At 39.2% G+C, this 25175-nt stretch overlaps 1 protein-coding gene across 1 annotated transcript; it reads right to left on the bottom strand.

The window, feature by feature from the left end:
• Positions 1-3874: 3874 nt before the first annotated feature.
• On the bottom strand, positions 3875-24254 carry N4BP1 (NEDD4 binding protein 1). The gene is made up of 7 exons (XM_009463497.2): positions 23899-24254; positions 19184-20958; positions 11019-11149; positions 10477-10573; positions 8602-8709; positions 6922-7029; positions 3875-4779 (listed from the first exon to the last, which is right to left on the bottom strand). Exons 1-7 carry the CDS (start codon positions 24142-24144, stop codon positions 4443-4445), a joined length of 2802 nt encoding a protein of 933 aa, XP_009461772.2. The 5' UTR covers positions 24145-24254; the 3' UTR covers positions 3875-4442.
• Between the last annotated feature and the right edge of the window lie 921 nt (positions 24255-25175).

Raw genomic sequence — 25175 nt, 5'->3', positions numbered from 1 at the left:
GCTTATTTCTAGGTCTTGGCACTTTTTTACTATCACAGGTAAACTCAGGGCTGTTCTGTTCAGGTAAAAGTAGCTGTTATCTACCTGGAATTATTAATATCTTATTGTAGTGCCCTGTTTTTGGCTGGGATAGAGTAGATTTTCTTCCTAGTAGCTGGTATAGTGCTGAGGGAACAGGGAAGTTCTGAGCAAGATCAAAGAAATATTCCTTTATCTTCCCATTTCAGTGGAAATACCAAGAAATTGAAAGCTGTATTAGCGATGTATACCATCTCACAGAAAATTAGTTTATTCTAGGGATCAGGAATATTCTGGCTACATTTGGACTAGACTTGACCTTTTCCTCTGCTCATTCCACTCTAAGTTAATAAAGGAGAATCAGAGACCAACTTTCTTGCATAAAAAAGCATATTTTCTTTGCCATTAAAAAAAAAAGCCACACAAAAACCTTGTTCAGCTTTCTCAGTTGCTGTGTTTCATGCAGTGCTAGTTCTGTTGTGCACTGAAAGAGGCTATTTATGGATTTTATGAACAGCCATACTTACAGTAAGTAGGCTAATAGGGAACTAAGAACAAGTGAAAACAAAACTGAAAGACACCGATGGTTTTGTTCTAAGTGCAGCTGAGATGCCACCCTGGGTGTTCCTCTACCATATGGCATAGCATTGCAACAGCTCCACCCGTTTCCCTCAAGGAAAATTCAGACCATACTAGTTATGTTTGTCATCTGCCCTGTTAAGAGATGCAGTGTTTAAAACTCAAAGCTGAAGGGACAATAGAACCTAAAAAAAAGGAAAAATAGAAAACAAAGAACCTTTGGCCTCACTTGGTATCATTTTACATGAACTTTAGCTGTGACAGCTTGCTTTAACGTCCAGCAATAAGCTTCTGCCATCAAAATCAATTAATTTGTGAAGTCTGTCCTCTATCTGGGAAAAAGTAGTAAGATTACAGGTTTTAGATAGCTGCTATTCCCAGCTAGGCTTCTTGTGTCATGCAAAAGTAATCAGCTACTACTCTGCTGAACACTTGATGCTACATTCCTCTTTAATTCCTTTCAAATTGGATGTTTAGCACAGAAGTGAACAGCACATCAGCATTTACTAGCATTAATCATAGAATCGTTAAGGTTGGAAAAGACCCTTAAGATCATTGAGTCCAACCATTAACCTATCACTGCCAAGTCCATCACTATACCATGTCCTCCAGTACCACGTCTACCCGTCCTTTAAATACCTCCAGGGATGGAGACTCAACCACTTCCCTGGGCAGCCTCTTCCAATGCTTGACCACCCTCTTGGTGAAGAAGTTTTTCCTAATAGCCAACCTAAACTTCCCCTGGCGCAGCTTGAGGCCGTTTCCTCTTGTCCTATCACTTGTTACCAGGGAGAAGAGACCAACCCCCACCGCACTACAACCTCCTTTCAGGTAGTTGTAGAGAGCAATAAGGTCTCCCCTCAGCCTCCTCTTCTCCAGACTAAACAACCCCAGCTCCCTCAGCCGCTCCTCACAGGACTTGTGCTCTAGACCCTTCACCAACTTTGTTGCCCTTCTCTGGACGCGCTCCAGCACCTCCGTGTCCTTCTTGTAGTGAGGGGCCCAAAACTGAACACAGTACTCGAGGTGCGGCCTCACCAGTGCCGACTACAGGGGCACCATCACCTCCCTGGTCCTGCTGGCCACACTATTCCTGATACAAGCCAGGGTGCCATTGGCCCTCTTGGCCACCTGAGCACACTGCTGGCTCATGTTCAGGCACCTGTCAACCAACACCCCCAGGTCCTTTTCTGCCAGACAGCTCTCCAGCCACTCCTCCCCCAGCCTGTAGCATTGCATGGGGTTGTTGTGACCCAAGTGCAGGACCCGGCACTGAGCCTTGTTGAATCTCAAATATAGTTCCCTAATCCACTGCTAGCCAGTGAAGAGTTTACGTGCTTCACTATGCCTCCCACACTAGATAGTAATCAACATGGTACTTCCCTTTTGCTGCCCCTGCAGTGACATACTCCATTTTTAATCTTCTTCCTTCCATGTGACAAAAACCCCATATTTCTTTTATCTGCACTTCTGTACTGCACAGTTGGTTTCAGTTTTGAGTATACTAATATGCAAAGGAGACATGAAATAGTTTGTATTGCTCTTGGCCCACTTCCTTGATTCTCATGATTGCCTCTGGAAGAGCTTATTAGGAATTAAGAAACTGACCCAAAGTTCCCATGTCTCTCTCCAATGCAGAACTAAGCAGAATTATCCAGTTCACCACCACTGTCTTCCTTGGAATCCTATCTCTGTTAAGGAAAAGCCCTTCACTGGTCATAATTTATTCCCTTACTACTTATTAAAATGATATCAACTCCAATCAGTGACAACAGACTTTAGGAACCTGCCTAAGTTTTTATGGGGACAGAACTTGGTGAACACATAGTGCTTAGTAGGTAAGCACTGCTTGGCAAACATGTGCTGGTCAGAATGACTCTGCCCACCTGACTAATGAATTGCCCTCTCATTTATACAGAAAAAAAAAAAAATTAAGAGTTTTCTATTTGGATGTAGAAACATATTCAAAACCTTTCTTCATCCTCACTTGTATTTTTGAGATGCTATTATAACTGTTCCCAGTACTTCTCTTTTGCTCTTGCTGCAATCATCTTTCAGTTTGCTCCTGTTAAGGGAAGAGCAAGACTTTGCCTTCTGTTTCTGATTTCACAATACATGTGAAAGGGCCATGCAAGAAGAGACTTTCAACAACCTAATTTCCTCAGTATATTTCAGCTCTTTTGAGTTTAAGCAAAGAGTGATTTCAGAACCCAGGGAACACCTACTGGAGAGAAAACCACTATTCTTATGCTTTAGGGTAAGACTCAGTATGTCAGAAGCTTAATGTGGGCTTTCTTTACAGTTTAATTTGATTTTACTAATGTGAACACTTGGCACCAGAAACCAGTTAAAAGGAAGGTGTAACAGACTTAAGCATGTACAGAGACGTACACACAGAGTAATCTTCACTTTGCTCCTGCTCTTGAAAGCGGTCCTGTTGGTCAGCTTTCGTAAATTATGTTCCTCTTTTTCCACCCTTGGGACAGATCCCAGAACAGATTTAAAGAGGTGCAGCTGACCGTTAACTGCAGTGTATTAGCTCTGCACAAGACAGCATGCCATTTCTATATAAACAGCATCACATTCTGTTAATAGCTTATCACAGCATTCAGATTTAGAACAGGCAGGGCAAAGACAAACAGGTAACAGTGCAGATTGTTAAAGATACTAGAATTATTCTGAAGGAGTACTGATAGTTAAAAGAATTTCCAATTTAAAAAGCAATGTAGGTATCACAGATCTTTTAAAGCATTACAAATATCTTCTATTGAGGAGAGTTGTGAATTTACACTTTCTAATTGAAACCTTCCCTCTCCTAACTACTCTAGCATAGAGTCTCTCAATCTGGATAAACAGGCAAATGGATTTTCTTGGTTTTCATTCCATGGGCACTAAGATTTTACCCATATACACAAAGCTTCTTAGCTGCTTGTAATATCAGAAGGCTGCTTAGTATCCGTAAGTTATTCATATAATATATGATTTTATCCATAACACTTACAGTTATTGTTATCTGTCTTACATTTAATCTTTCTTTATGCAAGAACGAACACTTCAGAATATGTCAGAAGCCTTCCTGCTGACATTACAAAGCAACAGATGCATAACGCCATCTTGTGACAGTACTTCAACAATACACCGAACATCCACTGCTCCCATACAGTGATCTTCAAACTGCTGTCCACAGATCCTTAGGAGTATAGCCTATTTCCAAAATCCACGACGCAGGCTTAAGGAAAGCAGGTTCACATATACACTACATAGAAGTCTTCGTATCTGAAAATATTAAAAAGGTCTGTTTTATTTCCATGGAGAAATATTTCAAAGTTCACGAGTGAAGGAGGTACTAGTAGAGCATAGGTTTTCTAAGAATATCTATACTCTAGATACAAACACCAACAATGATATCTGACAGGCGCATGGCTTATGTTATAGTATGTTATGCGTGCATCTGGAAAATATATCTGAAGCTGTAAGAGTCACTTTTAAGCCTCTGACATGATTTTTCCCTTTTGAGGAAAGGGATTTTTAAAAAGTGCTAACACACTATTTAAAGTGATAACAGTTCTTTAGAACTGCTACCGCTTTAACAAGCAATTCAAGTGAAGCAGAAGATTTGGTTTTTTCATAGAAAATATTACTACAAATCTGTAGTAGCAGCAGTTTTTAATTTACCAAAAACTGGCATCTATTAGCAACAGAACATACACAAAAAATATCTTTGTTTATACAAATAAAATTAGGTTCTGAATATTCACAAAGTAACACAACAGAGCAACATTTTTCTTCACATTGATATTCAAAGTTAGTCAGATCAGTTGTGATATAAAAACTCTGTATAATATTCAGTCAAGCACCATGGCAGACAGTGCATTAAGATCTCTCATGAATGGATGATCAGCTAGTATTTGATCAATCTTCTGTCTTTGCTCATTATCAGGAAAAATTTTTATCAGGGCTTCTCTTAGCTGTACTGTTTCTGAGGCAGATCTCTGTGGTGGAATTGGCAGACAAGCCTTTATTTTTGTTTCCACTGGAAGCCATGTTGATGAACGATCACCATGTACTCTGTTTTTAGGCTGTCGACTGCTACTGGTTGGTTTGGGGACTGGCACGAAGAAAGGTGTCTCAGAAGAATGTTGTCCACTGCTCTGTAAAGCCTTTTGTGCTGACCGAGAATCTCTATGGAACAAAATAAAACTTTTGATTAAATTAAGGTAAAGGAGATGCTAGATGTCTCTGTACAAACAGAAAAGAAAAATGCGTATAACTCCTATACTTCACTGCTGCTCAGCTAGCTACTGATCAGAATCAAATGATAAGCACTTTTTCAAAGTGAAACAAAATAGTAGGTGTAACAGTTTTCAGTTTGAATCTGGCACGACTAACGACATTAACTAACATTATCTAGGACTAGTTCCAATATGCTGTGAGTACTTTACTTGGCAGAACACAGCAACAGTCAAAGCTTATTTTATGAAGTATCAACATCAGTATTATTGAGCTAAATGGATAAAAAGATACATTGAACACATGTACGCTGACTCAGAACATGTGAAAATACTGACAGACCAAAGGGGCTTCCAGATGCTCCACAAGACTATTCCTCATCTACTTTTGCTCATGACTGTGAACTGTGCTCACATTTAGATCAAGGCCTTGTTTCCCTCATATGATATCCTTAATGGGGCAATGAAGTTGTTCAGCAACTTCACGACCTGAATATGCTTCCTCAATTATTGAGATTTCATTTCAGACTTTGAAAAGTTGTTGCTACTCTAAACCGCTAGCACTACAAAATTTAGGGCCAAGTCTACTTCAGATAACACAGAAATGTGAACTGGAAATCATGTTACAGTCCATTCTCCTACCACCAAGGGAAACAGTAACTAAATTACAGAGCTTTATTTTAAAAGCATTTAGGTTATGACACCTCCCGCTACTCAACATGGAAAGGCTCTCTAATTGCTCGAGATCCTTCTAGTTTATGATCTTATTCCTGGTGCCATTTATGCCTTCTGCATCATTTAACTCAAGTAGAAAAGTCTCAGGGAAGGAACAAAATTAACTCTTTACACTGGCACCTTTTCTGTCTTAAAAAACACCACCACACCCCCGCAAAAACCAAACCCTAGTTCGAGTTCCAAGTTTACAGATAGGAAACCAAGCTCTTCTAGAGTCTTCTCAAGAGAGTCTCTTTCCATTTCTACAATCACAGTCACCTCTCAGAACACACTCTGTTTTCACTTTATTTTTCTCGGACACAGGTGGCTAAACCACGGTGTTCCAAATGACATCTTGTAAGGGTTTTATATTAGAGCTTGAATACTTTCTTAGTGTTTCTTATTGGAGTTCCAGAGCTGCACTTGCTTTTTTCATGTCGACGTTACATGCTTATTTTCAAATCAGCCTGTGACCTACTGGTATATACATGTCTCGCTTTCCTCAATTGTTTCCAATAGCTGAGATTCCTGCTTATTCTTTGTGTTAATCCTTAAGCATAGCTTGCCTTTTGTTTTGCTAATTTTATTTACCTTACCCGTTTCTAAAAGCTCTCTCAATACTCCTCACTATCATTAGCATTTATAATTCCTAAGCTGGTGAAAGAAGAGCAAAGAGCAGCTTATTTTCTTGTGCAAAAGAGCAAACCCATTCTCAAGTCTTGGCAGTTAATGCAAAGCAAACTCATACTTTGAATATATGCACATTTAAAAAGTACAATGATCTTAACAGAACAACATATGTTTATTAATATTTAAAATTATGAATCAAATACAAATGCATTTAGTAACAATGCGTCTCAAAAATCATTTAATTAACAGTACAGTACCCTCAAGTGTGAAGTAAAATGCCTCTCCTGTGACAAAAGAACATGAGTGTAGAGTGTTTCTTTTGTAGCACCTATTGTCCCGCTATGAATAAGTGATCAACCAAGGTGTTTTAAATAACATCACTGTAACTAACAGGATACCAGGCTACCACATACCCAAACCACTGTCAGCTTTATGCAATGTTAACACAGTTTGGACCACCTTTGTATGAAACCCACCGCAATCAAATCTAAGAGGAAGTTACTGTCTTGCTTATCTTAGTTCTGAGAGAGATCTTGATTAGATGCAAATGTCACCAGCAGTTTCTGAACAGACTGAAGTAATAGGAAAAACATGTTTTTGTTAAGCTGCTACATCCTACAGTGTTCTTGCTTAATTTTACTTTACCTTTACTATATAGATCTAAAGAAGTGTTCAAGTGAACCAGGAAAACAGTTTATTTCACATTTGAAATCATAACTGTCTCAAACAAAAGTGAAAACAGTGCTTGTACCTAGAACAGCCTTCACTTCGAAGGAAGTCATCTAATCTAGGCCCATTTCTTCCCAAAGGATCATCAGGCACCATAAATATGTCACCAGCAAAAGTGTACTGGAGCAACCTGCAAGAGAGTTCTTTCAATATTATTTACTAACAATGTATTACACCCTCGCTCCCCTTCACCTCTGTAGCATGAGACAAGTTGCCTTAGAGCAGACACTTCACACCACATCAGGAGTCACTGAAACTTAGCTAGTAACCCATTTTAGATACAACCAGCATTCACTGTCAAAATAATTTAATTTAATGGGAGCTTATGTGAACTGTTCCCATTGCACTGCAAAATGCTGAGCTTGCTTTTTTTTTTTTTTTTGACAGCAAGTGTTGGATGACTGCAAAGTTTTGCAAAGAGACGAGGGTAGAATTTTCTAGGTGATTAGAGAAGACTTTCTGATTGTTAAAACTCCCCTTCCTTGTAAGGATCTTCAACCACATAGCTAAAGTGTGTATGTTATCAGAAAGCCACACAACTAGCAAACATAGCATTAGCTGTTTACAGTTAAGACACAAAGAAGCTTTTTTTCTGGAATCATTTTGGGACAGAGAGCAATCTGCATTAAAGGAAATCAGTTCAACTAAAATTTGTCTGCAAGGAGAGAATTTGGTACAGTGGAATTTCCCCAGAAGTAAAACTAATAGCAGATGTTAACACAAGCTCTTTAAAAACCACAGATTCAGAATGACGTGCTCAGTATTCTTGCTAAAGTTCTGTACGAGAACAGGACCTGACTTGGGTAGAATTCACTCAAGAAATAGCGTAAATACCTACACGATCAGCCAACATCAATTCCATGTTCTCCCAGCTATGCTGTGAGAACCCAGGACGGTTTTCAATTACTTATTTCATTAGACCTGTACAGATCCCAGTCACTGCAGTAGATGTACCCTCAGAAGATGTCAGGGAGACTCTGAGGGATTAGTGAGAAATTTGGGCAATAGAAGATCATACCTTAATAGTAAAATGACCCGATTTAACTGGAGGGGGAAAAAAGAAAACAAAACCCCAAACGAACTAAAAAAAGAAACCAGGTGCACGGGAGAAACTATAATTCACAGAGAATCCACAAGCTGAAGCAGGGATATGTGATAGCTAAGTGAACTCATCTAAACCCAAAGGACACTCAACAATTGCAGTGAAATGGCTACAGGGATATGTTGCAAGTGTTCATTATTTTGTTTAGCTATGCTGATTTGTTGTACTACAGTGAAGAGTGATTGATTCTGAAACCTTGAAAGTGACACTGTATGTCTGCATCAGCTATCATGTCTCTTTGAAGAAACGAAATGTAAAACAAGAAAGCCTGTGAGAATGGACCACAAAGTGTGTACTCTAACAGGATCTAACATTGAGCTTCAGAAGTGATATAGCTGGGATGCTACACCAAGCTCCTATTTATGTGAGCAATTAACAGACTTACATTAGAGAATATATGAATAATAGGGACATTAGACTACTCAAAACATGATTATAAGGCCATGAATCAAAGTGGTGAAACAAACACAGTACTTTGTTGGGCTCTACCAGAATTGCATGACAGATTAATTAAAAATAAAAAATCCTACATGAAGGTAGAGTGCCTACAACTGTAAGGACAGACATCCTTTTAAGGTTTCATAGAAAATGAGTAATTACCTTTTTTGAATAATTTCTCTCCAGGCAAGTGATTCTGTCACAAATTCTCTGAAGTTATCATTAGTCACAATAACACCTCCAGTTTTATCAGCAAGGTGTAGTAAAAACCTGTAAAATTCATTTCAAAGACCATTAAGGTAGTCTGCTTTGCTGAAAATCGTCCAAAGATCTAGAAAACTAAACATTTCACCATCCACCAGTAACCTATTTGCATGAAAACAGGCACTTTGATTACCAGGAAATTACTCTGTTTTGACCCACCATATAACTATAAACAAAGTTTTAGGTAGCATGCATTTGTTTAGTCTAGCAGAGTCTTCATAGAAGGCTTTTTTCTCCATAAAAAATCCCCCACATGCAACCCCCCCCCAAACCCACGGGTTATCAGATACTGAAATATTTGTAGAGGTAAATTGTTTGCTTTACAAAAGAGCACAGTATTTATTACACATTCCAACACAAACCTATTTCCATATATTTTTTTGCTTAGCATTAATGTCCGTGTTCTGCAAGATAGTGTTACACGTTAGTTGTTTGCTCTGTCAACACTTGTTAACAAAGAGTGCTGCTACCAGTTTGTTGTTAAATAAATTATGACAAAAGGTAACTAGTCATTTATTAAGAAAATCCCATAATTTTTTTTACCGGTCTGAAAACAAGCTTTTTGCCATTTGAAACTATTTTAGTAAAGAGATAATGGGTGGTATTCTTTTAAAGAAATGTATACACTTTTGATGAAAGTGCAAATATGTTGGCACACCACTCATTTCCACAGTAATCTCAACTGTAAATACTGTACCTACATAGCATTTTATATGAAATGCTGGGTGTATATAAAATATTGGTGTGTAAACAACTCCAACTTGGCTGCCTTCTATGTTTTTTGGCTACAACATTATTATTTAAGAGATCAGAGTTGCTGTATTTTAACAAGGAAGATAAATTAAGTGCACTCTATGTATCTTTTGCATATCAAGTTCTGCATGAACATGACAACGCAATCTAGTAAAATAGCATGCCCATGATGCAAAAACCTGGCAATTTTGTACTCAGAAAAATAAAGTACAGATGATTATTAGTAGGAAGAAAGAAACCGAAATCCAGCGAACTGCAGCTAGCTACAAAACATAATTTCAAAGCTGCAAACTGGTCATCAATGCAGAAGTAGGAAAGCTGGCTGTGGAAAAAAATTAAGCAGCATGCATTTTTAATCATGTCTCAAGACTAAGAAAAACTGGCAATAGCAATGTAAGCACTAGGAACCACCCCCAGCACCCAACCAAAAACCCTGAAGTTTACTGTTGTTCACTGAAAGATGATCCCCATATTTTGAAGTTGAACTTTGGTGCTTAAACTGACTTGGAAATTTACTAGTCTACACACTGTTACAAATACACTGCTTCAAATACACATCTATGCCCCTATGCCACAATGGCATAAAAACAAACCAAACCAAACCAAACCCAAAATGGAACAAACTAGTACCTGATCAGATTTATGCTAGTGCCCCCCAAACATAAAAGACAATTCATGGATAGACCAATGATCAGGAAAGCACAAAAACATTACTAAAAGACTAATGTCTTCCTCAATGCAAGTGATGACATTTGAAATGGATTAACTTTTTTTTTTTTTGTTAAAATTGCCATTAAAATTTGCCATTTTCCACGAATTTCTGAAAACAGTATGTACAATATTATTAGAGAATTATGTATAAAAATGTTTCTTAGGACAGTAAAATAACGTAACAGCTGAGCCTCAAGTTAGATACGCAGTGCTCTGTCTAGACAGTTTGAAGAAGCTTATGAAGTATTAAGCTTTTACAACCATTAATCAGATGTTCAAAAATACTTGAAAACTACATATATTCCATACCTGTCATCATGAGCAGCAATTCTTGCTCCTAAAACCATCCTTGCAGGGGTTAAAGACAATATTCCAACATCCTGGAGCTGTGTTAAGAAATCCTGCTCTGTTAAAACATGAAACAACTGTTCTTAAAAACAAAAGCTTTCTTCTAAGCTATTAGAGATTTGACAATTAGTCTGAGATATAATTAGCAGAGAAGATAGCCTATTTTTGTACCTATTACTTTACCAAAATGACATATTGACAGCTGAAGAACTGCTAATATTATAAAAACGGGGAGGAAGAGGTTGAAACTAGAAATTAAAGGGTAAACAAAACCCAAACTAAACAAAAAGGTCTCCACTTACAGTACATCAGTTAGCCTAAACAGCCTTTCAGAGTGTCTCACATTGTATATGGAAACCCCATTACTCATGCTGAGCAGCCAGACTGCTCATGCTTAACATTTTATGAAGTATTCTTTCTCCATTCATTCTTCGCAGAAGTATCCAAAAAAATAGTTACAATTTAGTTTAATAAAGAAAACATTAGGAAACTATTTCCCTCACCTGTAATGTAAGGATCACGTCTTGTTCTCCACTGTGGAACGAATACGGTAATATTTCTGTGGCCACGTTTCCAAAAGTAGTCAACAGCTATTGCAATTCCGCGACAGGAGAAGAATTTCTTTAGACCATGACTGGGGGTGAAAGAAAGAGAAGGGAGATTAAATTCACTAGAGTTTTACTACTATGAATACGAAGAAAACTGAACAAAACCTTGCAAAGTGAAGCTGTAAGTTACACATACAGCCTCACCAAAATAAAAGGCAGATGGACATTATAGATGAGGAATCTTATAAATGGAAAGAGATCTTCATCAAAAGAAGAAAATAGAAACATCACTTTGCAACTTCATAGCTCAGTCTTCTTTCAGTTTTGTGGGCACAATGATATTTGAGTAATTCGAAGTGGGTTTAGCTTTAAAAAGAGGGCAATAGTGATGGTGTCCTGGTTCTGGCTGGGATACAGTTAATTTTCCTCCTAGTAGCTGGTACAGTGCTGTGTTTTCGATTTAGGATGAGAATAATGTTGGTAACACACTCATGTTTTAGTTGTTGCTGAGCAATGCTCAATACTGCCCTGCCAGCGAGGAGGAGGCTGGAGGTGCACAAGAAGCTGGGAGGGGGCACAGCCAGGACAGCTGACCCAAACTGGCCCAAGGGATATTCCATACCGTATGATGTCATGCTCACTATGTAAACTGGGGGGAGTTGGTCAGGGGGGCACAGCCGCTGCTCAGGAACTGGCTGGGCATTCCTCAGCAGGTGGTGAGCAACTGAACTGTGCATCACTTGGTTTGTATATTCTTTTATCATTATCATTATTATTATTATTTTCCCTTCCTTTTCTGTCCTATTAAATTCTCTTTATTTCAACCCATGAGTTTTACCTTTTTTCCAATTCTCTCCCCCATCCCACTGGGAGGGGGAGCAAGCGAATGGCTGTGTGGTGTTTAGCTGCCTGCTGGGTTAAACCACGACAGATGGTTTCCAAAATCTATTGATTATAGATTAAAATGATCATAATCTAATATTGTGGTAGTTCCAAATACAGTCTCACTGCAAAATAGAACACCTTTGGTTCAACTGGTTCCCAAGGATTACATGTGACAAGTTCTCTGATAATATAAGATATTAGGGCCTCCTCTCCATTTCAACAATCTGAGCTATCATTTTCAAGGAAAATAATCAAATTTCTTTGAAGAAACACTGTATATGTTAGTGGAAATCTTTTTTTTTCTCCCCCATTTAAAAATGCAAGATGTTCATTACCTGTTTTTGCAACTCAGTTACGTGAGTTTCCAGAAAAATCAGCAACTGCCCAATATGAGGGATACAGAGATTGGAGTTGATGACCTTGTGAGGTCCCTCTCCATCTGAATTATCCCAATGATCCTATATGCCCATTTAACTTATGGCATGGTCCTCCTTTAGAATTAACTGTCTAACCAGACGCCGGGAACTGAGCTTCAGAAGAATAATGGAAGAAGAATCTCAAAATAAAGCACAGCAGACAGTGTCAAAAATACCTCTAGAATAAATTCCTGCAAAACACCTATTAGCACCTTACAAAGGCTAAATCCAGTTTTCATTCAGAAACTTTTCCCCTCGCATTTTCATAGATTAGAGGCTACACTTAGACAAAACAAAGACAGGCTTAGGTAGAAAAGACACACTGATTCCGAACTGATGACGTGAACAGGCAAAGCACTTCTTACAAAGTAGTACATACTCTGTTTTGAGTTAGATGTTAAGTCACTACAAAGTGCTTCTCACAACAATAAGTGATCAAGTAGTAATCATATTTTAAACCAGTCTCCTAATTAACATGCAATTGTATATTATAAACCTAACAGTAAGCCTTATTAGTTTTGAATGGAATCTTATCTTTAAACCCTTAGTTTAACCTACCAAGAAATCTTCTGAACAGAGACCTCTTTAAAACATCTCCATGGAAATATTTTACAGTGAAACTCAGCCTTTAGTACCATTCATGTATCCTTTTCCAATTTTGTAAACTAATTTTAAAATAAATGTATCAAAATATAAATCTATTAAGGTTCTCTGAATTTGGAGAGGAATGTTTTATGTAGAAGGGCAGAAAAATGAGTAAGCTACATCTGGACTACAAAAGGCAAAAAATCCAACGTATTAACAGAGTTTCTGGAGAAAAAAAAAATCCTATGCCACACTGGCTCCAATAAAATCGAGTGTTCTTGATGTCAAGAGCACTCAAATAAAGGAATGCAATTGTGACAGAAGAGTTACCCCTCGTAAACATCCTAGGTCATAAACTTAAAATGCAGTCATCATCCCCCCACTTTAAGTTAGACATGCTATTCAATAAACTGGAAAACTCTGTTAAATACTTTCACTGTATTAATGGCTCTCAACTGGACTTCAAGAGATGCAGAGGTCTTGATGTTCATGTTGAAAGTTATGCCTTCTCTACTTGTCCATTCTTCTGTTTTAGAGCTTTAAACCCACTGAACTACACAGAGCACTGTTTTTTAAATGTTTTGAAGCCTAGAACAGCAGGTCTTGATTTGTCCTGCATAATAACAAATTCCTGCTCTGTAGCAATTAAAAAAAAAAAGCATGCAAATAGAAGCAATATATTTAACTTTATCAAATAACATGTAGAATTAAGGTGAGCTATAATATGAATAAATATGTCACTGCTAGATAAACAGAAATATGAAATGCTTTATTTGAGCTAGGTAAACATCTGAAGGACAGTAAATTACCACAGCAAGGTGGTCTTTTCAAGACATCCATCTCAAAGACTGCATCTGTTCCCCAACTGCCATTGTAAATACTGGTTTTGGCTATCCCAGTTCTTTAAAAAACTGTGAAGACCCTACAAAGGTATTTCTGAAGTTAAATGAGAGATGATCATAAGCAGCACAAAGCACCAAACAGCAGGTTGCTTTCCAGGACATGTAACATTTTCCTTTTGGTTTTGTAACTAAATTAAGGAAAATACATATCATTATTTACAAACAATTTTAGCAAGATACAATTCCATCCAATTATTCTTTCATTATGAGTTTCTTCCACATTTTAATAAAATTAAATTTAAAATTACCCAACAACTATTTGGCTATTTCAGTCTGCCCTGAAAGGCCTATTTTCCGCACACAAAAAGAGGCAATTTTAAAAAATAGTTGTTAGTGGTTAGAGTAAACTCTGGGCTTTCTCTCATTCAACAAGCACACTGAAAGTACAGCTAGCTTTAATAGACCAATGTGCCATTTTTACTAAGCTGCACGTGTCAAGAGGAAAAACTCTTCAGCTTCTTGCAGCCTTCCAGAGTTAAGACACAAGGCAAGTGATTTGGAAGCCCATTCAGCCTTAGTCCAAGCATGTGGGCAATGCATTAATACCCTGCCCCAAAAACACATGACACTCAGAGGTCAGAAAAAAAACCCAACATAGGCATGGAAGCAGCTGTCCATAACCTCAAAGTACTGAGAAGTAAAACTGAAAACAATTCAAAGCCAAATTGAAAACAATTCTTCACTTTCTAAGATGTAAGAAAATAACGAGGCTTTATTTAGCCAGAAGGAAGCTGCAGAATACCTACATTAAAAAAAAACCCAGGCCCCCATGCATTGATTATTTAGTAGGACATTTAAATATCTCGATGGCTCTGCTATTTTGAGGCAGTTCTCTGTCCTTTGCTTTCCATAAGCAGAGTTTTCATTTGGTTGAGCAGCAGGTGGCAGATGCTATATAACCACATTTGGGGACTGTACGTCAATGGCACCCAGCTACTGAGCCCTCCTCTAATGTGGGATGTGCGCACCCCAGCTGGTGTGCAAGACAATCCATTGGGGTGCGTGAAGGAAACATGAGAACTTCAGTAATGCACATATATAGTTGATAAATATACATATATTGGGGGTGCATGCTCAAAGATTTTTATTGCTCATAGAGGTGTGTCATGGTTTAACCCCATCCAGCAACTAAGCACCACACAGATGCTCGCTCGCTCACTCCTCCCCCAGTGGGGAAGTGAGAAAACTCATGGGTTGAGATAAAGACAGTTTAATAGGTAAAGCAAAAGCTGTGTGCGCAAGCAGAGCAAAACAAGCAATTCATTCACTGCTTCCCATCGGCAGGCAGGTGTTCAGCCATCTCCAGGAAAGCAGGGCTCCATCATGCGTAATGGTTACTTGGGAAGACAAATGCCATCACTCTAAATGTCCCCCTGCTTCCTTCTTCTTCCCCCAGCTGTATGTGCTGAGCACGTTGTCATATGGTGTGGGATATCCCATTGGTCAGTTGGGGTCAGCTGTCCCGGTTGTGTCCCATCACAACTTGTGCACTCCCAGCCTACTCGCTGGTGGGGTGGTGCGAGAGGTAGAAAAGGCCTTGACTCTGTGTAAGCACTGCTCAGCAGTAATGAAAACATCCCTGTGTTATCAACACTGTTTTCAGCACAAATCCAAAACATAGCCCCATACCAGCTACTGTGAAGAAAATTAACTCTACCCCAGCCAAAACCAGCACAGGGTGCTCAATCAAAAAAAACTTAGGAGACCACTGCCTACAGTAGCCTCGCAGCCATCAGAGAGATAAGCAGATTTACCATCTTTTAATTCATTGATTTCAGATGTATTTGGTTGTTCTTAAAAGAAAAAAAAAAGGACACAGAACCCCATAGATGAAATATGTAGATGAAAAAATCTCTCCATGTTAAAAAAAAAAAATACACAAAGAAGATGTGGTGTATTCGTTATTTTCTCCATGACCCCAATAATTTGCATTTCTCTTCCATTAATACACATTTGGGAAATCATCTTAAAAAGTTCAAGGTAGCTTATGACTCAGTTGTGACTTGCACTTTTACATCACTATTTTCTAAATAACAGAGTCTGAACAATGAGGAAATAAGTTTGCTTTAAAAACTATTTACTGTAACAAAACACTGTATTTGAATTAAAGCAGTGTCAAGAGTTCCCCTTTAAGTTAGCAAGACTATAAAATGACAGAAAAACCTTAATCTATTAATTCACTTAATTCTCCAGTGATTGACTGGAAAAGTTTTACTGTTTCTAGTCATAAGGGACTAGCTCTGGGCTCTTTAACCTGGGGAAATCAATTTATAAGGATGATCATCACCTTCTTCAATTAATGATCACTTGGTAGGAAAGGTTACACATGAAGAAATCTTCTGACATTCCTTCTCATAAACAGAACTTACTTAGATTTACTTTTGATACCTCATCAGTGCTATAGAGACTTTCCGGACTAACTGCAAACACTTCTATATTACTAGGTCCCTGGTCCTTAAACTGCATTTGAAGCTAATCATATTTAAAAATGTATGTTTTGTTCTGAATGGGGAAAAATAGCGATGTAGCAGTAACATGTGCAAATACATAAGAGGCCTATAGAAAAAACAGGCAAAGTGAGATATATTTTTACATGAATTAAGTTTAAAACATCAGCAGAAGTATTTCTGAATGAACTATATGTCTAGGAATTTCACAGTATCATCTGGCAGTCTATGTAAGGTATTAGCAAATACCAAAGTATCAAAATAAAAGTCATCAGGCTAGGACTGTACATAAAGAGAAGGAGTGAAGATTGATTCCCCAATTTGCTAAGATAATACTAACAGTTCTACTAGCACTTCATAAAAATAACAACAGAATTTATTATCTCTGTTCTCAAGCAAAATTCAGAGAAAAGGGACTTACAAGTATTTACTATCCCTAACAATTGAGGAAGTTTTGCTATTCCATAAATTTTGGTGAAATGTTTAGGAGCTACAGTAGATCTTTCATAACCACGAAAGAACAATATCTAAGGGCATCTTTATCTCTGTGAAACTAGAAGCATACATCCATTTTTTCCCCCATTAACACAACTGTGTGTACATGCACATGCAGATCTGTGTTTACATAGTTACTTCTGGGAAACTGTACCAGCTGTCTGTCAACTGTCTGAAACATTAAATTCATTTTAGGTCAGACTTTGACATTATTTTCTTATGATACATAACATTATAATTTTTTTTAAAGGTTTATTTTCTTCCCCTAAACAGCATTTAAGCCCATTCTTTTGAGAAGCCTCTTTCATCTAGTAGCTGGAAGTAGATGACATACGATACACGTACCTTAATCAGGCAGATGTGTTTTTCTAGCCTAAGAGCATCCTACAGAATTCATGGGGTCACTGGTGGTACTCTGGCCTATTCTTAGAAAATATCCTATTCAAGAATTAGTTACGACTCATCAGAGGAACTCCTATTCAGAGGAACTCTGAATGCACCAAAAAAATCTTAAATAGCAAGTTAGCATAGTAAGTTTACTCTTACTTATTGTTACATTGACAAGTGGAGCAGGAGAAGAGTCAGTCAGTTTGTTCTTAAAAAATACCACTTCCTCATTAAGAAGAAGAAATATTGCATTTGTCATTGCTCACTTTCATATTCCAAAACTACAAAAAAGCCCCATAGCAAACACTGACAAAACCTTCTGACGTGTGCTTGCCAAAATTACTTAGTATAAAAAGAGCAAACCCAAGTCTCTTCCTGACTAGAGAACAGCAATCAATTCAGGGATAGTTTTAATGAGACAAATGTTAAAATGAACCAAGTGAAGCACAAAATTTTAAAGATATATAGGTTCTAACTGATTTTTGCTATTCCGGTTAGTTATAACAAACCTAGAAAAAAGAAAATGAAAAAAGAAAATTGTAATTGGCAATGCCCTCCAAAGTTGTCTAAAATAGAAACATTGGGGAAAAAAAAAAAAGTAATTAGAACCCTGCATCATAGTCAATGAAAGGGATTTCTTGATCTTTTCAGTATTAACTGCGCCCATTTCATAGGGTTTGTTTGCATGGTGCCATGTCACCCAATCTATTAAAATTATCCAACAGCCCTGTAATTGTCTACTATCGTTTGCATACATTCTTTCAGGTATCAGGAGGAATAGGAGACGAGGTGTGTGCACACATACACACAGTTCCCTATTCTTCAAGTTTTATGGAGGGGGATGGAATATTTTTGTTGCATGCCTACATTTGCAAAAAGTAACAGGACCCAAGCACTAATGTGTCATGTTAAAGGACAAATATATTACTACTATATAAGAACCTCCACTTTAAAATTACAAGACACTAAGAGCAAAATTAAAAAACAAAACACTTAAGTTGACGGTAACTCAACTTCTTCGTTAGGTGTGTGCAAAGCAAATTAAGTTTCATGCATAAAATTGCTTGCGCAGAGCTCACTGAAATTACTTCTGACTGAAGCGTTCCATCGAGCTGGAGCACTGATAATTCTAAGTAGGTTGCTCTGAAATGGCACAAATTGGGCTTCAAATTTGACCGTTACCTAGTAAGAAATGCTGTAGAATTAATTCACTTTTCATTTTGAAACATTGTTATCAAAAAGGATCTCATCTACCTCTAACATATATCTAGTTTTAGTTTCCATTGCCTGTTCTGTTCAAGTTTGTTTCAGGTTATTTTAGTATTTGGGCTTCACAAATCTGAGCTACCTGTTTTTACAAATTCACAAATTTCTACCAGAGTAGGAAAGCCAATTCTTAAAAGGCTTTACAGAAAATATTTTCCAGAATATTGCAACTACCAACCAATTTTTAAGTAAAAATCAAGGATTTTCCTTAATCTATTTTAACCGTTTATTGCATTTGTTCAACTTCAGATTATGCAATTTTTTTAAATCAAAAGTAAATTCTATAAGAATTGTTTCACGATAGAACATCCCACAACCACACTGTTCTATCTGGATTTGCGTACTGCAGTAAATGTCATATAGTGCACCTGCTAAAAACTTCTGAATTTCCTTCTATGCACAGTAGTTCAACAAAGAATAACAACTCCAAACAAGTCAGTCATAAAAATGAATGCTGTCACTAAATGGATAATAAAAACTATCAAAATTGCTATGCGTTGGAAATTAAAATGGCTACGGTCAATCTCACATAATTTTCATTATCATGCCTTGCCATAACTTACCAATGCAGCCATTACCAGTAGCAGAAAACCTTGCTGTGTACGTGGACTGTTGGTCACCCAAAAAGCTAGCTAGCAAAAACTTTACACATGCCACAAGCAACCTCTTAGTCCCTATTTCATTTGAAAGTTCATTGAAGTTTTAACAAAGAGATAGTTGAAAAGAACAATACTTACGACATTGCAACATTGCTTCCATCAATAATGATATGTTTTAAATACTGTTTCCCAGGTTCATTTTTCAACTCCAGTCTGTATGGCTTTTTCAGAGATTCCAAAAATCTTTGAACTCCAGTAACTGAAGGATCAGGATGACGTCTGTGTGGTCCCACTGTCTCTCTATCAGCATTTGAAGGATCTATTTGTGAGGACAATACCTGGTCTGGGATAGGATTTTCAGAATTTGAGGTTTGGGAAAGGCGCTGGTTGAGACGTCTCACTTGAGAAGAAGCACTGCAGTGTCCTAATTGGTCCTCAAAAACAGGATGACTATTCTGTAGAGTTGAGGAGCCTGCAGATTTTTGCTGAACTGCAGTTTTAGTCTTAGTTGAGATATGCTGCACATCTGAGCTCCCTCTGGCTACAAAATCAACATCTTTTAGAGCTCCAGCTTGTATAGTGCCAAAAGTTACACCACCATCAGTTTCTATATCACTCGACCTTGAACTGTGATTCTTACCAGAGCAATAAACGTCTCTTTGTTCATAGCACATAGCTGAATTTTTACTGGAAGGAGAAGCAGGTTTGCATACCAACATATGCATTTTATCTTCTGCATCAATTTGCATGCTTGGTGAAACTCTTATTTTGCAATATTCATTTTTTTTCTCCTTTGAAGTATGACTGGATTTAAGTGGACTTTTATTGCTAGAAATGCCTTTGTCTTCCAGCTTTTGTGAATCATTTGCATTACTTCCTAGAGGAGGATTGATAGTTCTAGGCTTTTGAGATGACTGTTCATGTTCTTTTTGAAATTTTAAATTTTCCTTTTCAATTTCTTCTAGCAATGTTAATGGTTCCACAGATTGTCCTAGGATACCAATAACTTTTTCTACAATATTTTGTGAATATCCCATTGTTCTGAAAAAGTTCACAAGAATCTTATATTCCATTTCCTCACTGATACCATCACCTTCTTTAAGGCAGTAACTGGGATCATCTGATTCACTGCAGTTATCCGAAAGCAGATCAATAACGGCATCACTGTCTGAAGGATCACTGTGTGAAGCAGATTTTACTTCCTGATCATTTTCCAAAGAGAACTGCTTTTTAGGGAGCCTTTCCTCATCATCAGAAGATCTTCTTTTACATGACTGCCTTTCTTTAGGCATCACTGCCTCTAACAGAGGCACAACGTTTATGGGAACAAAACTTGTTTCAGGAGCATCAGAAAACACAGTGTCCATTTGCTTTGTAAGCTCAGTTACAGGTGTCCCAGCATTGTTTCTTGCTTCCTCACCACCTGCTCTTCCATCTCTGTTTGTAGCAATTACTTTGGAGGCTTTGTTTTGTAAAAGCTCTGTCAGGCTTTCAGAACCTGTAAGATCTATGATATTGCTCTCCACTTCACAACGTTCAGTTTGTGTGAGAGCTAGGAGTTCTCTTTTCAGTGAGCTAGGCAAAATCAGTAAATCCATTGTATATTTATCTGCATGTGCTTCAACAAATTGTCTGAATTGCTTTTTAATCTCCGATTCGTTGTCACTTAATAAGCTTTCATTATTCTGAAAAAGTTTCACAAACTGCTGAACATGACTTTGAGCCATAACAACAGCTTCTGCACCCCCCTTAATACTGAGCAATCCTATTTCCAGAACTGTTATATCAGCACAGGTATCCTGAATAAGGCTGTTGAGGAACAGGCTCTGTGCACCAACAAAGATGCAGTGCATGTCCTTTGGGTAGTGCTCCTTTTCTTCTAGTTCAGGTTCACAGAGTCCCTTAATATACTCCTAGAAGCAGAAAAAGACAGCAGAGTGAATATTTGTGAAAAACTAATATATAAAATTAGTTTTGGTTAGGTCAGTAATGGACAAGTACATTAGAAAATAAAGCCAACTTAGCATAAGAAATGTGAGAAAGTAAATACTGGCAGTAAACCGGGTAATAGAGATAAAATGCAGATATCTGAAATGATTTTTAAATAGATCTCATAGAAGGCTTTCTTTTATATCCTACTGTTTATAAATAAATTTACTTGAAACGGATAGTAACAGAGTATCTCAGATGTAGCTCAAACAGTTTAAAAGATGAGTCAAAAGAGATTTATTTTCCCATCCCCATTCTTTGGTCATAGAGAACATATGCTTCATGAACAAATGCCTTGCACTAGAGAATTCTACCCAGTCCATGAAACTGAACTTCTAAAAACAGTTTCTAAAGAAAATTTCCAAAGGCTCATCACAGTAGTAGCTATCCTATTTTTTTTAAGTAGTTATAAATAATTAGTTAAAAATATCCTACATTTTTAAGTAGTTATTATGTGTTACTTATTCTATACTAATGAACCAAGGACATGGATCCTGTGGCAAGGCACAATATAATTAGTCGCCACAGTAGTATCCATTAAAAGATACCCTATAGAAAAAAAAAATATGCTAAAACCAAACAAATGATAAAACCACTATCTGGACTCTGACAGATTCCCTTATTAACCAAATAAAACATTTGTACTTTGAAACTGCAACTGCCAGAGCACCTACTTACAATGGGTACATAACACCAAAAAAATCACACCCAAAAAGCTCAACAGAAAGTCAGCTTTCCACATGAAGCTTTGAAACTCGGTATTTTGAAAAAGCAGATGATACTGACAAATGACTGAGAAAACTCCAGGCTCCAGCTAGTTCTGTGTTCTAGAAGTTCAGGGTTTTAATAGATTTTTTTTTAAAAAAAAACAAACAAAACCTCCCACTGCTGTTTCTGCCACCTAGAAGTTACAACAGGTAAATTCACTATACTACCTTGTTTTAAGTGTGTCAGAGTTCAGAACTCTGTCAATACAGTATACTATTTCTTCTTTCAGGTAGCATTACTTTTCCCCAAACTGTTTCTTTCTGTGCTTAAAATTCTGTAATGTAGTGAAACTAGTTTCTAAGTTGCAGTCATTGTATTTGCAGACTCCCAAGTATACCAAATTTTATTACCTGTCTTTACTCTCAGAAATTAAACTTCTCTTTTAAATGGAACTGAAAAACCAATACAAGGCAGTGAATAATGTAACACCACTTCCTATCACCTCTTGAGTTACATCACCACAGGTATCAAGGCAGGCTGCTTCAAGACCATATTAGCACAAACTGCTTTGGCAACAGAAGCCACAGGATTACTTTTCATGCCTTAGTCATCATATGACTGCTCTTGCAGAGCAACGGGACAATAATGAAATTAGAAAAAATGATATTCAAAATCTGGGACTTTTTTTCTTACATTTACTAAACAGCACTGAAGAACGAATACACGGCACGTGACTGATGAATTAAAACACAAATTGCTATCACAAAACCTTTTAAAGGGAGATAATAAAGACGTGCAATTATTTGTACTTTCTAGTCAATAATCCCTCCAGATAGGGTCTGAAAACTGCTCTACGTGTAAGGGAAGTCACGTCTCCCATACCCTTTAAAGTATTTGGAGTAGGAAACATTTTATATGTTATTAGGAAAAGCAGCAATTAGAAAATGGAAATCTTGCGCTGTTTGTTTCAGGCTTCAATTTTCTGGAAAAAAAGAAAGTTGTACTGCAGCTGCCTGGAGAAGAATAGCTGTTTATGCTACCTGTAAGGGTTTCTGGGGTCTCTGAGCCCAAATACACAAGCAAATTGGTTTTGAGTCAATTTCAGAGTCAAATAATTCAAAAACATCAACATTCAAAGTATTCTCCTAGAAGTCCTAGGCATCACATAGTTAAGGAATGAAGTTTTTGAAAGCGGACTGCCAAGTCTGGGAATTAAGTCACAAAGTACATGCTAAGGATCTCCACTAATATATATGTGTATTTAAACAAACCAACAAAAAGACACGAACGCCCACATATGGAGATTTCGGTTTTGAAAGCTGCCTTCAGCCTAGCTAGTGCTCACACTACCGTTCTCATCCCATGATTCAAACAGCTATAGTTGCCAGGTCCACTATGAGTAATATTAATTTCGTCATTACTACTGAGCTCCCCCAAAGGTTAGCTGCACAAGAGATTTAACAAAATAATTCTGTGAAGATACTTCACAGCAACTTGTGTCGCAGTCAGAGACACAAACAGAAAAGAAAACTACCTGCTCCAGCAAACAGACTGGTGAAGCAGTCTGGATCTGCCAACTTTTACACTAAGGAAATACTAGCTCTGTTACGCTGTTAGTGAGAGGTTTGCTAACAAGATACTAAATGCCACAGAATCAGCAAAGTCTGTACAGCAACTGTGAGATACGGCAACACCCAACCAACTCCAAAGAATTTCTTGACTTAGGGAAGAAAAAGGAGAGCTATAATACATTTTAATCGTGCCGTAAAGCAAACGTTGGCCCATTCTCACAGGTGTTAAAGCCCCTCACAGTGACATTTCACAACCTGGTGACCGTAACGCACTCTGCGATGCCGACGAACTTTGCACTTCTCGGCTGAATTGTTTCTCTCTACGCTTATGTCAACGCCACCGGAGACACCCTGGCACCTGGAACACACCTATGTGGCAAGGCAGGACCGCTTCTGTTTCCTGGTGAAGCACTGACTTTTCCCCCACCCTTTCTTCCTCCTACCCGCACGTAGCAGCCCCGAGCCCTGCCCCGGCCGAGAGGGGCCCTTCCGCCCGCCGACACAGCCCCGCTCTCCCCCCGGGTGACCCCGGCCCCACCGACACGGCCGGGCGCCGCTTCCCGCCCTGCCCCCGGCCCCCCGTACCTTGGCGCTGCGCACGGCCTTCCCACCGCCCGCCAGCTGCACCCAGATCCTGGCGGCGGCGGGCGGCGGACCCGGCGGCGGGATGGCGGGCCGCCAGTCCCCCTGCGCCCCCAGCACGGCCAGCCGCACCTCGAACAAGCCCTCGATGCGGCCCCGGCTCCCCTCCAGGAGGCGGCTCTTCTCCGCAGGGACGGTGAACTCGTCCACCCCCGGCTGGGAGCCGCGGGCTGCCCAGCGAGCCGCCATCAGCGCCGGCCGCGCCGCCCCGCGCTCCGGCCTCCCATCCCGCCGGGCCCCAGGACAACAACACGGGGAATCCCCGGGCTCCCTCCGCACGGCCCGCGCACGTCATCGGCCCGCGACGGCGCTGCCACCGCCCCGCGCCAGGGGGCGGGCAGCGCCCCTCCGCGGCCGCGGCGCCATCTTTAGCCAGGGCGGCGGGAGCGCTCCGCCCTCGGCCGGGTTTCGTCTCCCCGTTGCGCGGGAGGGGCCGCTTGCGGCGGGGCGCGGAAGGGTGCGGGTGGCCGAGCCGCCCGCCCTCTGCGTTCGCTCCGGCTCGCGGCTCCCGCTGCAGAGCGGCGGGGGCCCGCACTCCTGCCCCAGCTGCCCTGAGAGGAGCCTCGCGGCTCCTCGCCGCGCCCCGCGCGTTGGCGCCCCGCGCAGTCCTCAGACGGCGGTCTCTCCCCGCCTGGCAGGCAGGGGGAGAGGCGCCCGCCCGCCCGCCTAGGAAAGAAACCTTCCTCTTTCACGATTTCACAGCCCAGAAGTTTGGTTTTAACACACTGTTGGCACAGCCATGTTCTGGTATCGTCGTCTTGGATTTCATTTAAAAAGAAATGTAAGTTTTATTCCTCGTGGTTGCAGGGGATACAAGCGTAACTCCCATCCCCAAATCCTTAGCTCTGAAAGCTCGGAAAACGGAGGACACATTTTTACTTCAAAAAGTCTTAAAATGAGACGTGAAGGATAAGATTAGTTCTCAAAAAGTAGCTCTGGGGCTTCACTAGACTTTTGAATGCCTGGAGCTGACAATACTGAGCCGCTGTTGTGCAAAGGAGTGAATATCTTGGTTCCTTTCATCTCCTCCCATCCCAGACCCAGGTGAATATCTTCCAAGTTCCCCCTAGACTATTTGGTTCCCACTTGTTTTGTCCGTCTCTAGCATCACTGTGAAGTTAGTTTTTATTAGCTGTTCATCAAACATAGCCTCCTAAGGAAGGATGAGTATTTTATGGTTGTGTATCTAAATGTACATATTTTGTTTCAATCCACATACA

Source organism: Nipponia nippon, unplaced genomic scaffold, assembly GCF_047370975.1.
Source record: "Nipponia nippon isolate SJK-2023a ecotype South Korea unplaced genomic scaffold, ASM4737097v1 scaffold_7, whole genome shotgun sequence".
Lineage (NCBI taxonomy): Eukaryota > Metazoa > Chordata > Aves > Pelecaniformes > Threskiornithidae > Nipponia > Nipponia nippon.
This window is presented reverse-complemented; position numbering and strand designations above follow the sequence as displayed.